The 17,940-nt window shown below is 41.0% G+C and overlaps 1 protein-coding gene across 1 annotated transcript in view; it reads right to left on the minus strand.

The window, feature by feature from the left end:
- The window catches only part of LOC115806944 (cadherin-4-like), a 131,048-nt gene that overhangs the window by 54,058 nt on the left and 59,050 nt on the right, over positions 1 to 17,940 (minus strand). Inside the window, exons 4-5 of the mRNA XM_030767801.1 lie at positions 15,743 to 15,966; positions 10,900 to 11,118 (exon numbers count right to left, since the gene is read on the minus strand). Of these exons, the coding sequence (XP_030623661.1) occupies positions 10,900 to 11,118; positions 15,743 to 15,966 (443 nt within the window). The remainder of the gene's footprint in view (positions 1 to 10,899; positions 11,119 to 15,742; positions 15,967 to 17,940) is intronic.

Genomic DNA, 17,940 nt, shown 5'->3' on the forward strand with positions numbered 1-17,940 from the left:
ACACACACACACACACACACACACACACACACACACACACACAAACATAAAGGCACCCGCTGACAACTGATGTATGACTACAATAATTGTTTTCCACTTAAAGTTCACTGCTAATTTGGAATCATTTACTGATAAAGTAAAATCACTCTCCATGGAAGATGAAATAATCACTAAATAAATACAAATGACAAAATGCAGACTGAATAGACAGTTCTACTGATTTAAAGAGAATTTGTTGGGACTGGTTTTTTGTTTATGACTAATGAGAGATGATGGCCGAGAAGTCACATTTGTCAGTTAGAGGAGCACAACTGAACTTAGTAGGTAAAATCTCTTATAGACAATGAAAATAGCTGATTTTGTTTACATAAACCGTGAGTAACTGCCAACAAGTGTGATATGTGGTCTGAAGTCATTGATTTTTCAATGAATTAATCATTATTTGACCAATATCAACCATATGTTCTCAGCTACCAAGGGTGACTTTGTTAAGAACATGTCAAACAAATAGTTATTTGGGAAAATTCAAAGAGAAGAAAACTGACAGAAACTGTAAGCTCAAAAGTGATTTGATTTGATCTGTTTTTAAATACATTTAGACATATGCATAAATGCTTGAGAGCTGGTTATTATCAAGTATGATTTATGCAGTTTGGGTGTAAACCCTGTGTGCACTTTCACTGATTATGTAAAGATTTTCTTTCATTGTCATTATTGTGACACATTATATGTGGCGAAAGGCTTTGCTTTGCGGAAATCATTCAGCAAAACAACTGATAAATATACATCCATTAGACATCTGAATTGCAGTATGAAGAGAAGCCAGTGAACTGCATTTTTAACTAGATTTGAGGAGTCATTGGCTTAGGAGACATACAACCTGTACAACAAGTTCTCCTTCTTACCCACTCCCCCCAACAAGACCATGGAAATAAAAGAAGAAGAAGAAGAAAAACACTCAGCTTTTACAGTGCCTAAGACAAGTCTATTTTTTACAAGACAATTTTTTTTACATTTATATAATTTGTCCAAAAGTGGCAGTTGCTGTGACATTAACTTGTGTTTTAACCTAAATGTACCAGTGTTTTGGTCCATTAAAGGAGAGGTAAGGCTACTGAGTAAACTCTCTGTATGATCCATTAGCTGGATTTGATACTTAAGAGTGCTTTCAGCTCTCTCCCTGCCTTAGCACTTCTGTCGGTCTCAGAATGTCAGCCTCATTCAAATCCATCTCAGACGAAAGGAGAGGCTCTCACAGAACCTAAGAGTCCACAGCGTTTGAGACAGGAGGGGCAAAAAAATCTCATGGGACTACTAGACAATTTCTCTTAATGTAGTCTCACTTTAGAAGTACTCTTCACTGAGGGTGGAGGTGTAACAGTTCACCCTATTCACGGTTAGCGGTGGGCATATTCTCCTATTCCAAGAATATGCGTTCCCTGTATCTTGGCATTATGTTCCAGTTGAAAGAAAACAACAACAACAACAGCAACAAAAACTTCATGGTTCCGTGAACCGAACATGAACCAAACTGAGGACTACAGAATTGTGGCTTTTAGTTTCAGTGCAAAATCGTTACACTTCTAGTGGAGGGAGAGAAAAAGCCTGATTTATGGCTCCTGAACTTTCAGTTTGGATTGAGATTTTTCTTTGAATAAAGTTTATAACATCTGTTTGATAAGTTTGAAAGGAGGTGTCCAGTTGCATTACATATAAAAACCCCACAAAGACACTAAATCAAAACTTGATCTACTACACACACACACACACACACACACACATGCACACAAACACAATCAAAAGCACAGTTTCTTAGACTATTGGCCATCAAATATGAACAATTCTAACAAGAATTTTCATGCATATTCCCAGGAGGGTTTTAGTTGAATGTTGAAAGAGTAGATGTATTGGCAAGAAAATGTTCTTCTAATGGAATGAATTAATTTTCTATACAAGCAGTCCAGTCAGTAACACCCTCCCACTAAATATTCAACAAAGCGGATAATAAGACACAGGCATCTCTGCCATCTTCTCCAAAGAAAATGTCTTTCTTATCTATATACATACGTTTGCAAAACACACTATCAAATAAAATGGACCCACTGTACTGTAAAAGTTCTTATTACTGAACAAAAAGCAGGCAAATATGTGACAGCCAACAAAAGCCTTAGAGAAAACATTGCGTTCGTGTTCCAAAAACTTATATAAATAAATCTGCTGTTAGCAAATTCATTACATGGAATGGGAATATTATTTTACAATGAAATATGTAAACTCCTCTCTTCAACAGAAGGTTTTCAAATCCATCTGAGAGCTTCTGGAACCATCCTTATCCTTCAAGCTATGGACATGACAATCAGCGGAGTCATCCAGATGCTGTTTTTGGCAACAGGTTTGAAAGAGGAACTCATAACACATTCAGTCATGTTCTGTTTTTTTTGTTTTTTTCCCCAGAAAGAGGGTCCAGTCATAGAATTTTGGAGTTCTTTTTTCTACAGAAACTTAGGTAGTCTCAGAGCACTTCCTGCTGCCCTGATTTACTGAGCCTGGATAGATTTTTGAGCTCTCTCTCTCCCTCTCTCTTTGGCTCAATTCAAAATATACAGTCACTGCCAAACTTCAAACCTCCAGTGCTTTTCACTCATCCATGCATAATTATATGAATTATATACAGTCAGAGAAACTGTGGGGATGCTCCGGGTTAGAACAGACCGAATGTATTTAGAAAGGAAAAGAACTTACTCCGTGTTTAGCCAGCATGCAGCTGGCTAAAGCATTCCATATGGGATGACCAGTGGTATCCCAGTCGACCGAAGAACAGCCAGCAAAAACCTTAAACAATCTGAGTTCTCAGGATTCTACTTCCCTATGGTTTTTTCGTGTGGCTTGGTTTCAGAGACAAGACAGAAGCCTGTGTTTGGATTTGAGTTTTCACCTCATTGTTCTAAGATGAAAGAAAAGGAGGGAAAAAACTGAACGAGACAAAAACAATGCAAGTGCACAAAGGCAGAAAGACAACACATAACCCCCCAAATTTCATTCCTTCTTTTTTTTTTTCTGTTTCACTCAGAGAGATACAAAGACATACCCCACAAATTTTCTTTTGTTTGCTGTTTTCTGTCAGGGAAAAAAAAAAAAAAAAAGCCAACCCCCCCCCCCCCCCCCCCCCCCCCCCCCCCAAACTGTTCTGTGTTTGAACACATGTCGCAGCGAGAGCACTAGAGAGGGATGAAGAAGCAGACTTTTTGAGTGCTGTTCTTTTGGCATGGGCAAAGGACGCAGATGCCAAAGAGCTTCATTAGACCCTATGGGGGAGGCATTGGATCCAGAGGCTCAGGAAAATCTATCAGCAGGAAACACAGCAGCAGGATGAACTGTAATCCAACAGTACAGACTTCTCCTCCATCCTCTACGCCTCCGATGCAACACAAGCCTGCATGACATAAAGCTCTCTTCAAGCCTCTCTCTCTCTCTCTCTCTCTCTCTCTCTCTCTCTCTCTCTCTCTCTCTCTCTCTCTCTCTCTCTCTCTCTCTCTCTCTCTCTCTCTCTCTCTCTCTCTCTCTCTCTCTCTCTCTCTTTCTCTCTCTCCCCCTTGGCTCTCTGTTACTTTCCCCCTCTCTTTTTTGTAGTCTTTTCATGTTTTCTTTTCATTGTTTTCTCTCTCTAAGTCTGCTACCAAAGCGGTTTTAGTCGATAATGAGGACTGAATTTAGTATTCGACTTCAGAGATTTCATTCCGTCTTTAAAGTGTTTGTCAAAAAGTTAACTGAGCCAAAACGATGAAGATGTGTGAATTCCTTTACATGGGAGTTCTGGGCAGGGCGGCAGACACTTACAGACAAGAAAAGAATGTCATCCAAACCTGGAGAGCATCGAGATTTTTCTCCAAATGTGTGACAAGATCACATTAAGAGGGATGTCTGTGGTAGGCAAGATGTTTTACAAGGCGTTCAGTCAAACCCCAAATCAATCCAGTGAGGGGCGGTTTCGCTTTCTGTGGGCAACGAGGGGGTAGGCTGTCTTTAGAACATTCCAGAAAAGGGGATTTCAAATAATCGGGGGCTGTAAAAAGCAGCACAGAAACAAATGTGTGTGAAAGTGTTTCACGAAAGCTCGGCAGAGCGGAGCATGGAGCAGGTCTGTCAGGGAAAAGATTACATGGCCGGCGAATGCTTCTCAAATGAATTACTACATTTCACTGGAATAGTCTGCAACAGAAACCTCTTTAAAGAACCTAAAGCATACTATTCTTTTTGAACAGAGTAGTTTGCCAACTTGATAAAAAACCCTGATTGTGGGAGTCCAGCCCGTACTTAACGAGTGTGATAACTACAACTTTTATGAGGGAGTGATCACTCTTAAAAGCATTCTTAAAAGCAGCGTAGAATAAATGGACACACATGCTAGCCTGTGTACGAATCAAGTTTCAGAGTACCTCTTCACACACCAATGACTACAAAAAAAAAAAAAAAAAGAGATGATACAGGAGTTTTAATTAACAAAAGGAGCCTTAAGTAGATAGGTCCACATGTCATCTTATAAAACTGAATTGAATATTTGGTTTTTGGTCCACTTAACATTATGTAATGTGTGCAGTAATATGAATATAGTACTTGAAATAACAGCTATGCCTACTCTAACAGTTATTGTACTAGTATCACTCACAATGTTGAGGCCACTGTTTTAACATCTTTAGTTCAGGCTATTGTTCCTCACAAAGAAATACAAACAGCCATTTTCTCCTTCAACTGCTGAAATTACAGACATTTTTATAATTTTAATGCTTAGAAGCGAGAGTGTCCTTGTCAGAATATTGTCTGTGTAAGTGACTAACTGTCCACTGGAGCAGAGCCAGGCAGTTTGCAAAGCCATAAAGGCGGCGAATATGTATTTCACTGAAATATGTGTGTGAACGAGACAATAGAGTTAAAGTGAGGACGCATACACATATTTCTGAGCAGAAATGACTTCATTTTGCATGTGTTCAATAGCTACTATGGTTATGATCAATAGTACTTCCAGTGAATACAAGGTTCCAGAAGACAGCAGAGGTCAAAGCAGAAGTTCATGTAAACATTGTGTTCTGTATGAAATACGAATGCCATTCTGTCAGTGAGAACTTAGAGAAAGCTGTACTCATTTTTTTATTTATTTTTTTTCTTCCTGAGTACCTGAATGGAGTTTCTGAAATCCTTTGTTAAACAGGGTCTCTGGATTAGCGTTTTATTTATCAAAGACAGACAAAAACAAACAGAGTGAGAGAGAGAAAGAGAGAGAGCACGAGAGAGAGAGCAAGAGAGAGAGAGAGAGAGAAATCAATGACTCACTGCTGTGAGAGGTGGGTGAGGATCAATGGACACATTCAAAAAAAGCCTTGGCAAAAAAATCAATGACTGTTACGTGTCATTGATGATTGTTTGGATGAAGAAGAGACAGCGAGAGAGAGAGAGAGAGAGAGAGAGAGAGAGACAACAAGGTGCACCTGTGTATCAGGAAAAAAAAAGAAAAAGAAACAACTCCCTCTTCACACACTTATACCAAAATTTTCTCCTCTTCTCTATCCATCTCTTGTTCTCTGTCCCAGAATTCCTTGTCCTTGTTCTATGTGCACTCCAAGTCTCCTGTGTTCATCAGGGTGATGTTCAGGCTTAAAGCTGATTTATACCTCTGTGTATGCTCTACGCAGAGCTTACGCAAGTCACCTATGCTGCCATGAGCATTTAAGCCCAATTTATACTTCTGCGTCAAATCTACACCGTTGGTATGGCGTAGGCACTGCGTAGCCGCGTACCCTATGCCGTAGCTTGACGAGCACCACCCCAGAGGTCTAACTACGTGTTGAAGCAGACCACAACAACTGTTATTGCTCCGCTTGGTAAACTTTGGGGGACAAACAAACGGAGTTCTCAAAATAGCAAGTTCTCAGTTCGCCATTTTGCCGGAAATTTCTAATGGCGATTGAAACTGAGTGGATCATGTTGGAGTTGGAGCTGAACAACAGTTACTTTTACTGAAATTACTGCAACGCAGAAAAGAGAGAAGATGTCGGGGGAGATATTGTGTACGACCATTAAACCCACTGAGGCAGAGGGAGTGTGATGCTATGAAGCGGACCAATCACAGTTGTTGCAGTCTGCTTCGATGCATGTCGCATAGTTACATTTCCGGAGAGGTGTGTGTCAGGCTACGGCGAAGGCTATGGTGTAGGGTACGCGGCTATGCAGAGCCTACGCCATATCTACGGCGTAGATTCGACGCAGAAGTATAAATTGGCCTTTAAACTTAAGGATTATGAGAAACTTTCAGAAAACTCAGTATGTGCTGATGCACTACCATTTTAACACACACACACACACACACACACACACACTCACACACACACACACACACACAGGTTCTGCCAGCTATATCCTGCCAAGATCAGTGTGTCTGAGGCCCTGGCTTATGGAGGTGCTGTGTTGGGGTGGAACAGGGACAGATGTCTCCGCCGGTTCTGTCTGACTTGTCCGTTTCTAAGACAGAGGATTTGACAGTGTCTCCAGGATGTCAGTCAGCTCGACAGCATATGACAGAGGATCCCATTACACAGCGTGCCGGCCTCATGGGTCATTAGGCTAGGTAGACATCACACAGTCTCGCTGAAAAGACACCGATGAATAATGGTGTTATAGACGCTGTCTCCAGACACTGTCACTACCACACACTGTCACTGACAGACAGACACCTCAGTCTCCTGGTTTCCTACTTTCATCTCTCACTCTCTCTCTCTCTCTCTCTCTCTCTCTCTCTCTCTCTGTCTCTCTCTCTCTCACTCTATCTGTCTTGTGTGTGTGAATGTGCAGAACTTTGTTGGTAGGATTTGATTGGCCTCACTGTTCATTTTGTTTTTAACAAATGTCTTACATTTGCACAAATATGCTACCCATGCTCCGACTCATGTCCTCACATGACGTCTGAGTATCTGACACAAAAGGATTTCAGAGGAACCTGAGGTTAAAACATCTGCAAAATTAACCATGATAGTACAATATAACAAAGAAGTATACAGACAGAAAGGTATCATGTATTTAATAATGAAAAACTGAAATTAGAATTTACAAGTATATTCTGGAAGTCATTTTGTGCACTACAGTGTACCTACATCCCTTTGATGATGGACTAAATTTATACTCTTAAATAAATGTACATTATTTCAAACACACTACACACCACACATACACACAAACACACAGACAGACAGACAGACAGACACACACACACACACACACACACACACACATCTAAAAAGAAACAAACAAACTAACAAACAAACAACAACAACAAAACACCCCACCCTAGCAGCCTGACACTTCCTTTTTTTTCTTAATTCCTCTGCAGAGGCAGACAGGCCAGCCAGCGGAACCAAGCAGACCTTTTTAAAGAGAGAGGAAGTCTTCAAGTCCAGCAGGTGACTGGAAGGATCAGGATGCCTCAGTGCTCCACTACCCCGGAGCCTGTTTACCTCGGCTTGGCTAGCAGGTCCTGAAGGCCCTATTTACCACAGCTGCCCAAACACCCCTTTGATTTCTTTTTCTGCCCTCTCTCTATCTCTGGCTCTCTTTCTCTCTCAGTCTCTGTGGGCCGTGGTATTTAGTGACCCCCCGCCCCAGTCCATACACACACACACACACACACACAGACACACACACCAACCCCTCCCACCCCCAGATACAGCAGAGCGGTCTCTCACTTTGGGTTCTAACAAGGAATACAGGAAGCCTGCCAGATCCTTAAACACCCATCTATCCCTCTATCCCTTTAGCTCCCTTGTTTCACAACAAAGGGGGAAAGTTTCTTTTGTTTTTTCCTTTTTTTCATCATCTCAACAAAAGGATCTCTCTATATGAAACTCCACTGGCATCCCCTTGGGTAGGATGGAGACAAGAGGGGAGAGAGAGAGAGAGAGAGAGAGAGAGAGAGAGAGAGAGAGAGAGAGAGAGGGAGAGTGCTTCGACTGCACAATTTCACCAGTAGCAAGAGAGCTCAGGAGTCTCTGTAAACAGGAGGAAATGCTGATAGTCAGATATCCGAGAGAGAGAGAACAAAAACTCAGAACCCAGTTACGCCCATTCATTTGTTTGTTCACTCGCTCCTTCATTCCATTTTGAGTGATGTTTTTACATGAGAGATTTGGTTCTGAGACTGAAACATTCTGAACTGATAGAATCACTGCATTCTAAAAACTTTCCAACATTCCACAGCTTCTCACCACAAAACATAAGCATTTACCTATTCACATCATTTTCTTTTTCTTTTGCTTTGAGTACAATTACCTCCCTCCTCCCCTGCCTCAAAGGCACACTCGTGCCTGTTCTGTTTCCTCCCTCTGTAGTTTCAGCAAACTAGCAGTTTTTACTGAAAATATGATTTGTTGCAGCATTAGTCACTTGTGTTGTTTGCAGTCCTAGCTGTTGTTTGAATACAAAGTGACCAGAGCATTAATCGAATAATGATGAAGTGCCTCCTAGCTCTCCTGAGAAAACTATTCAAACTGCTGAGAGCTCACTTTTGGTCTGTAGTATCTTCCACCCTAAATCTGTGGCTTTCATATCCACAGTTCATTTAATTAGTTTGTTAAATAGATTTGAATTCATATAAAACAGAATGAAAAAAAGAGAGAGAAAAAGTCTGGAGTTCAAATGTAGGGAGTCTTTTGAGATTATGTTTTAGAGGAATGGCTGATGATTCACTGTTTACATGAATAATTTAGGGTTATCATCAGTGCACTCATGTCAGTATTGTTTCTGTCTAGTATACACACGCACACACGCACACACACACACACACACACACACGCGCACACACACACACACACACGCAAACACACACACACACACACACACACACACACCTAAACACGACCACACTGTGGTAAGCACGCCTCACAGATTGAGCATAAATATTATCCAGTGACTCCTCATCATCAGAGCAGTGCAGTGTGGAGCTCTGAGCTAATATATGCTAATCTCTTTAGCACAGCCTTTCTGTATGGAATAAGCTCTGGTATAAAACACTTCCCACAGACCCCTGGTTCTCCAGAGTTGAGAGACCTCTCTGTGACCTGCTGTGGCGAAGGCAGGCTTTCATTGGCTGTCTGCTGGAGTATCCGTTTAATTTAGAGACACAAGTTGAAAGAGCAGGTCCAGGTTAAAATTACCATATATCAATCTGAACAATTTCACTCTGTTTTTTTAAATTTGTGGTAAATCAGAGCTTTGCAATGACTTTCACTCATGCCTGTTTATTACATGCAACAAACATGTTATTACACTTAATAACCATGTAATAATATCCTGAGGTGGACAAAGTAAACAACTCCATTACTTGAGTCAAAGTATAGATACTCCTGGTCAAATATTACTCCAATACAAGTAAAAGTTCTTCAGTTCAATTTTTACTTGAGTTAAAGTACTGGAGTACTTGCTTTCAAAAATACTTAAGTATTCAAAAGTACATTTTCTTTTTAATGTCATGGCATTGTTGTATTGTTGCAACAATGCATTTACAGAGTCTAATGATTCTGAAACAACCTACTGAATGCACTGACTTGCTTGTAGAACCTGTAGAATAAAAAGCTTGTGGAATATGCTACAAAGCCTATAGAAACACAGTTGAACCAAATGCTTCCTCTATAAAAGACAGTATATAGCTTCAGTTAAACAGGCACAAGGTTAACTCAGATTGGCCTTAAAAGGATAAACACGTCATAATGTTGTAGGCTAGGTTAATTTTACTTCTACTACATAGCATTGTATGAAATGTGAAACAGCTGGATGACGATCGTCACCGCTTGATTCCCGCTCCCCTCGTCTTATTGGGACCGGGTCCTACGTGAATCCGCTGACCTTACAAATATTACTGTGTTTACCTGACAAGATTAAAACATATATTTCTGACAGGATTTTTGTCAGTAATGTTAACTCGGCATTTTCGCTATCTAACTATTAGTATGCGTCAGCAGTGGATTCACACAGGACCCGGTGTTATGCCCCAATGGTTTTAAAGCCAACTGGTTTCCATACGTGTTCACACACTGTGTTAACAGTAGAAGTTGTGGTCTGCGTCTGTCACCAGATTCGTCACACATTCACAAACATATAAATTGCAATTTTAAAGTCACATCTCATATCTACTGTGGCAAATGATTGTAAGTGTTAGGTGAACACAGCGCGCGAACGCATACGGGAGGCAATTAGCTTGGAAACCAGTTGATTTAAAAAGTCTCAGACATGGACTTAAGATATGGCCATGGCTGCTCTGGTGAGGAACCTTTATCTTTATCATCTTTATCTTCCATTGTAGTAGCCATCAGTAAAACCATGTAAAGCCATCAGTTCATTTGTTAAAAAAAATGCAGCACGCACTTGACTGACAGCATTGGAGCAGTTTACTGTGATTGGTTTTTCCCCTGTGATGAACACAATATGGCCTATCGCATTTTAGAAAAGAAAATTCGTCCGCTGACTTCAGAGCTTTGCGTTAAAGTAACGAGTAACGAGAACCTTCATAGAAATGTAGTGGAGTGAAAAGTACAATATTTGTATTTCAAATGTAGTGGAGTAAAAGTCATAAGTTTCCAAAAAAAATGACACTCAAGTAAAGTACAGATACTCGAAAAATGCACTTAAGTACAGTACTCAAGTAAATGTACTTCGTTACTGTCCACCCCTGATAATATCTGACTGTGCAATTGCCACATTTTTATTTAACATGTTTTAATATGTAAATATTATCTGAATATACCATTAAAGATATTAGGAACTGAGTGGTTTGTTTTGTGTTACTACTAAAATAGATATTGAGTAGCATTCTTTTCATTTACCTTGGGAGAAAAGGCCAACAGAGAAATGTTTACTTACGCTGACCAACATCTGTGGAAAGGGGCCTCGTGAGTTTTCAGGCACATTGATTGGTGGGATGACCCAGTCCCTCTTCTGACGTCGCAGCCCATTGGTGCTGGTTTGTGGTTGCTTAGGAAACGTGATGACGCTATGAAGGGGTGTGGTTACACCTGGTTTCTCAATATTGTGCCAATCCTTTGTTTTATCCCCATCTTTATATATTCTTTTTTGTGTTATCTGTGGAAAAAAGAAAAGAAAAACCAAACACATAAGGGGAAAGATGAAACTGTGCATTGGAATTTTAGCCCTCCAGGTTATTTGTGATAAATGTGTTTCTGAGGTTGATATAAGTGGAAAAACTGAATATCTGGCATGTCCCATTCTGATTTTCTCCATTTTACTCCCCTGAGTACAACAGCCAGGGCCGGTCTAGCAGCGGCCTCTGTAACCTCATTCAGAGAGGGCCCACACAGGTCAAACACAGTGTTTCAGTGTTAGAGGGTGTTAAATAGGTTTGGCTTGACCTTTGCTGCTCTTTGTAGAGACTATGAAGTCAATGTAGGTAGTCCAGGGTAACAGCCTTCATCAGTTTTCCATCCACAGGTAAACAAGCTCAGTGACTTCATTATTATCAGCACAGCTGTATCCAATATGAAAATCATTTACCATCTTAAACGCTCTCTCTCTCTGTCTCTCGCCTCCCTGCCAGACAAGTAATTTCAAAAACGATCATTATCACTACTCTTGTTCACAGCTCCACAGCACACGGAATGTGAGGGAATATACAAGACTCCGTGTTTAATTATGTGTTAAACTGACATATTTTAACTGACGGAGTGGAGGCAAGGAGAGTGGTCAGGTTTGTTGGAGCCAGAGTCTCTGTACAGGTCTCCCAGTGAGAAACACACAGCACATCTTTACTGGTGGATTATACATGGTGCCTGTGGCCACTAACAGATAAATGGCACATGCTGATTCCACTACAGGGAATGGCTGGCCTTTCTGCTAGGCTGAGGAGACTCTTGATCATCTGGTTTTAGGGGGCAGTAGACTAAAGGGAATGTTTAAGGTTCTAGGACAATGGTGTAGGGGATTTGGGGAGGCACTCACAGATAAACTGTTGGTTTTCACACCAAAATATGTGTGTGTGTGTGTATTTGTTCTCTGTGTGTCCTGAGCGCAGACTGTATGCATTGCTGGGGTGAGTATCTGCCAATATATTGCCTATAGACCTTCCACTATTGCTTGTTCTCCTCCTTTCTTTTGTTAAACACAAAGAATGTGAATGACATCAGTCAGTACTTGATAGTGTAGCAATAGTGTATTTGAGAGTGTGAGAGAGAGAGAGAGAGAGAGAGAGAGAGAGAGAGAGGGAGAGAGAGAGAGAGAGAGCATCCTTAAGGGATATGAACACAGAGTAAGTGTTGCTGTCTAGTTAATGGCAGGTATGATGGTAATGAGTCTATATGAAGAGCTTTGTTTTGACACCTTTGTTTTCTACTGCTTTTTCGTTTTTTTATAGCAGAAGATGAGAAATAGAAAAATACAGTCATATTTGGTTGGAACTGATATGGAGGATGTCCTAAACAAGCTGTTGACATTAAAAGGAATTTTGTAGAATAATCTTGGCCAAGAGGGGCTTTAATAATAGAAGATTAAGTAAGCCAATTAAGTAAATAGTGATTGTTTCAGTTATGGACCATGATGCTGGAGGTTTAGAAGAAATGGTTCTACAGACTGTCTAAAAGACCATGTTGTTTATGGTGATGTTTTGTTTATAATGGTCTGTTTATAGGAGTGGCATATGGGAGACAGGACCCATGGGAGAGAGAAAGTCTTGCGTGGTTTCAATGACGACCTAATGCTTTTGTTAGCTGAAACAAGCGAGTGGAGGAACGGTGGGAACATGGATACAGACGTAAACAAACGAAATGTGCGGTCAGTTTAGATTAGCTGGAGGCAAATTCCACTAGCCAATCAGCATGTGAGTTCTCGAATGGGAACTGATAACTTTATTATCATGCTGTTTTACACAGACAGACAGACAGACACACACACACGTGTGCACGCACACACACACACACACAAACACACACACACACAAAGGAAAGATACAGAGAGAGAGAGAGAGAGAGAGAGAGAGAGAGAGAATTCTTGGCAGACTTGTGGGCCGCAGCAGTTAATAATCAAAGTTGATTATGTGTTAACACGTCAATGCATGCAGCAGAATTAGTGTGCTAATTCAGCAGCAGCCACTGCTCCAAGCCACACACAGAGGAGGAACGACAGAGGATGCCAGGAGGATGAGGCCAAAGCAGCAAGAGAGACACAACAAGACCCAGAGGCACAGACATATGGTCTGAGTTAGAGAGAAACACTTTCAACAGACAGCTCATTTCCTATACTTGTGTTGGTTTAGACTCTCACCCACACCCACACACATGCCCACAGACATGGACACACACGCGCCGAAATCCATGTCCACGCACACATGCGCACACACACTCACATGCAAACACACACACACACACACACACACACCCACACACACGCCCACAGACACAGACACATGCACGCCAAAACCCATGTCCACGCCCACATGCGCACACACAGACACACACACACACACACACACACACACACACACACACACAGACACACACACACACACACACACACACACACACACACACACACACACTCACATTCACTCTCTTTCTCTCTGCTTGTGTGTTCAAAGTGTTGGGTTAAAAGGATATGCATGACATTTTGTGAAAAACAGAACTCTTCATGGATTGTATGAGAGGCAGGAAGTGGATTCACAAATGGGGGGCAAAGACCCCAACCGGCATGGCACTTCTTGTAATGCACTGCTCGACAAAAATGTGTGTGTGTGTGTGTGTGTCTGTGTGTGTGTGAGAGAGAGAGAGAGAGAGAGAGAGAGAGAGAAAGAGACAGTATGGCAGAAATACACAGTGAAACACATGATAAAAACTCCCTGAATGATGCGGCATAGAGAATCAGAATCTTGTGCAGTAGTGGCAGTGTAGAGTATTGTTTAAGACCTGAGCGTCTGGGCAGAAGCCTTGTGGAGGGGGCGGAGGTCAGTGTGAGGCAGTGCTGAGTCACAGACTGAAGCTTATATATATATATATATATATATATATATATATATGTGTGTGTGTGTGTGTGTGTGTGTGTATATATACACACACACACACACACACACACACACACACACACACACATATATATATATATATATATTTTTTTTTATCAATAAATGATGAAACCGGCTGTGGCCCAGGATCACAGCAGAGAACAGTCACCTGGGATGGGAGTGACTGTGTGTAAGTGTTTGTATGTGTATAGAGAATACACTACAGTGTGCGCACATGGACACACACACACACACCAAAAAAAAAATCCACGTTTTTTTAAATTTTACTTTATTCCACCCTTTTTTAACTTTGAATGTGAAACGAAGATTGAAGGAACACAAACACACCTTTCTTACCTACAACATCCAGACCATTTCTGTCTCTCACTCTCTCTCTCTCTCTCTCTCTCTCTCTCTCTCTCTCTCTCTCTCTTTTCTGTGTTGGTTTAAAGGCAGTTGCAGTCTCTGGCCTGCCCTTCTTTCTCTGCCAGAGCAGAAACACTTGAAAGAGGACTTGTCCCACTTCTCTCTGAAGAGTGGAGTACAGTCTTGTTCAGTAAATCTCACTCTGAAGAGACATGCTTTGTGTATGTGCACGTGTGTGTGTGTGTGTGTGTGTGTGTGTGTGTGTGACTCACTAAACTGACTGAGTTGGTGGCTGACACTCTCAGGTATGGGTAATTAACTAAACTTGAGTGTGAATGTGCTGGCGTACACTGCCTGTCGGATGTTTTTTGGAGACCTTACTATTTGTTGATAAGAGAAACCTCCTCCCCTAAACACAGCTATGGACAGATGTGATTCACCACACAGCTCTTTAGATCTTGCCATTTCTCTTCGTAAAAACTACAAATCTGAAGATACAACTGAGAAAAGCACTACCATGGGGAAAAAACTGTACCCTTAACCATTAATGCACTTGTCGTGAACTCAGTGTCTACATTTCAGGTGTTTAAACCACCTATGGGGCGATAAAACGTTTAAGATGTGCCTTTAGCTGTAGTTAAAAAAAAAGAAAGAAAAGAAATAAAAAGAAAACTGTCAAATGATTATTTTGGCATTATTTACATCAACCCACTCTTCATATCGAGGAAGACACTTTAATGAAGCTGAAGAAGAGTGCTGCAGAAATATAGCCAAAGTATTAGTTAATTAAGTATTAGTTAGTTACTTAAGTATTAGTTAGTTAAGTATTGTAATCAAAAAGTAACAGAGACAACCCAGCATCTCACACTCACTCACTCATTATCTAAGCCGCTTATCCTGATTAGGGTCGCGGGGGGTGCTGGAGCCTATCCCAGCGCTCATAGGGCGAAAGGCAGGGAAACACCCTGGACAGGTTGCCAGACACACTCACACACACAATTTAGGCAATTTAGTGTCACACAGATTCCCGCCCGGCCGGGAATCGAACCCGAGACCTTCTTGCTGTGAGGCGACAGCGCTACCCACTGTGCCACCGTGCCGCCCAGCATCTCACAGACAATTAAAAAAAAAAAAAGCAGCGTTTGGACAGGCAATGTTCTTTCTCCACACTGATAAAGCTGTCATTGTTCATAGTTTTATTACAATAGGCTGACAGTATAGTCCAGGAGAAATTCAGTCATAAAGGCAGTCAGGACTGTGGTGGAGTTATCACTGATATTAACTCTAAGTGTTTGTGTCAGACTACATGTGTGTAGATATTAAGTAGATACTTACCTGTCTGTCAGGGGACGTTTGTGCTCCCTGTAGCACCAGTTTGATGGTAGTCTCCCAGCTGCGCATGTTCTGGGTGTTCCTAGCCGTCAGTGTGAAGTTGACTGGCAAAGACAGACTGCTGATGTCACTGTATGTGTGTATGGAACCATCGGCCCATACGCTGAATCTAGGGTCACTGCTCACAAAGTATACGACCTCATTGCCCGAACAATCATCAAACTCCACTGCAGGGAGAGAGGGAGAGAGAGAGAGAGAGAGAGAGAGAGAGAGAGAGAGACTCAATGTTAGGATGTTGCCATGGCCATCTCAAACAGAGTACAGGTGTGTCAGGTGAGAAAACAGGATAAATGAATGAATACAAGCTATAACATAACTGAAAGCGCAAACTGCTCCTTTGTTGTACTCGTTGTTTCCCAACAAGAATGGAAATATGTTGAAACATGGCAAGTGCAATGAGAAGAGCAAACAGATAAAAAAAAGTAATGCAAAACCTTTTCCTTATGTTTAAAGTCCATCCACCACTGAGGCCTGAGTGGCATTTCTATGAACATTCATTTGACTTGTTTGCTCTGGAATCCAAACCAGGGGAGATTTTACAAGCACCAAAATATGTATTGGAAAGATTTAGGCACCATAAGATTATAAAACCCATCTTTCACAGAATGAGGCAGGAGTACGAAGCCATATTGCCACAAAAAGGCAATTTTGTTGTGAAATATGACTGGCATGCACACATAACTGCCCAAGTGAATAAAAGATTTTTCTGACAAATTTATCAATGTCTCAGATTTAGACTGCACACTACACAGAATTTCCAAACTGTCATTTATAGAATACATTTATTTAGCTGTGATTTGTTCTGTAGCCATCGGCAAAGATGGAATTGACTTTTTTTATTCTCATGGATAAACACTACACACCCACACACACTACTCACCACACATACACACATACACACAAACACACACACACGCATGCACGCGCACACACACACACACACACACACACACACACACACACACACACACACACACACACACACACACTTACACACACACACACACAACTGCAACTAAAATGAGACCGGATAAAGCCCATGATCTTGAATTAGACTGGGATCCATATTAATGTTTTCACATTATCTGCATTCGATAAAGCCATTCTCTTCACTCAAAGAGAGAGATAGCTTTTAGCTGGCATTCTAAATGTTTGTGCTGTGTGTATATCCCGTTTCCATAATTATGGAGGATCATTAATTTGGCTGCTGTAAAAGCATCTCATCTCGATTAAATGAAATCAGAGACAAAGCGAAACCCTAACCGAACGTGTCTGAGTGGAGGCAGGAAAAGAGGCCGATTGCTCCCCTACTATTGATTCAAATTAAGCCCTAATATGGAAGAAATTAGCATGAAAATGCACTGGCTATGCCCTTTACCTTCACTAACAACACACGTAATGGATGCACATGTACATACACACACTCATACACACGCTCATTCATTTGTCAGCCACCACCCAAAATAGAAGAAAATCGATTCAAATTAAAACAGGGCTCCCAACAGACTGCGGGTCTTTTGTTCTGATAACACATTTCTCCATTCTAGCTACACACATTATCATCCAGAAAACATCACAACTGACCCTGCTTCACACAACCCTAAACTCATTATAAATAACATTAGCAGTTCAGAGATTCATGAAAATACTGCGACATGTTATGGACTTGTGAACATTGGTGCGGCTCATCCAAAGCTTAGAGTCACAAAAATGATAGAAGATATTAAACATGAAAAAAAAAATGGAGTGTGACCATGTGTATATATATATATATATATATATATATATATATATATATATAAAGTTGTTGGGGTTTTTTTCTTTCTATATATATACAAACAAGGATGGCATTTCTTGCATTGAAGCAATATTTTGGATATAGTCACTGTCCAAAAGTGCAATTAGCTGAGTGTAATTAGCAGAGGACTTGCTATGTCAGGAAATAAAGCATATCTATGTATGGCTTTTGGCCAATCAACATTCAGGACCAGAACAGCTCATTTGAGAAATCCAAACACAGTGGGATGGGATGAGTTAGTCATATATCATGCCTTTCTCAGTCTTTTATTTGACTGCCAACAAATGATTGGTCACCATTTTGGTCAGGCAAATGCATTTGCATTAAAAATTCAAATATGTCA

The sequence above is a fragment of the Chanos chanos genome, chromosome 3, assembly GCF_902362185.1.
Source record: "Chanos chanos chromosome 3, fChaCha1.1, whole genome shotgun sequence".
Classification (NCBI taxonomy): Eukaryota; Metazoa; Chordata; class Actinopteri; order Gonorynchiformes; family Chanidae; genus Chanos; species Chanos chanos.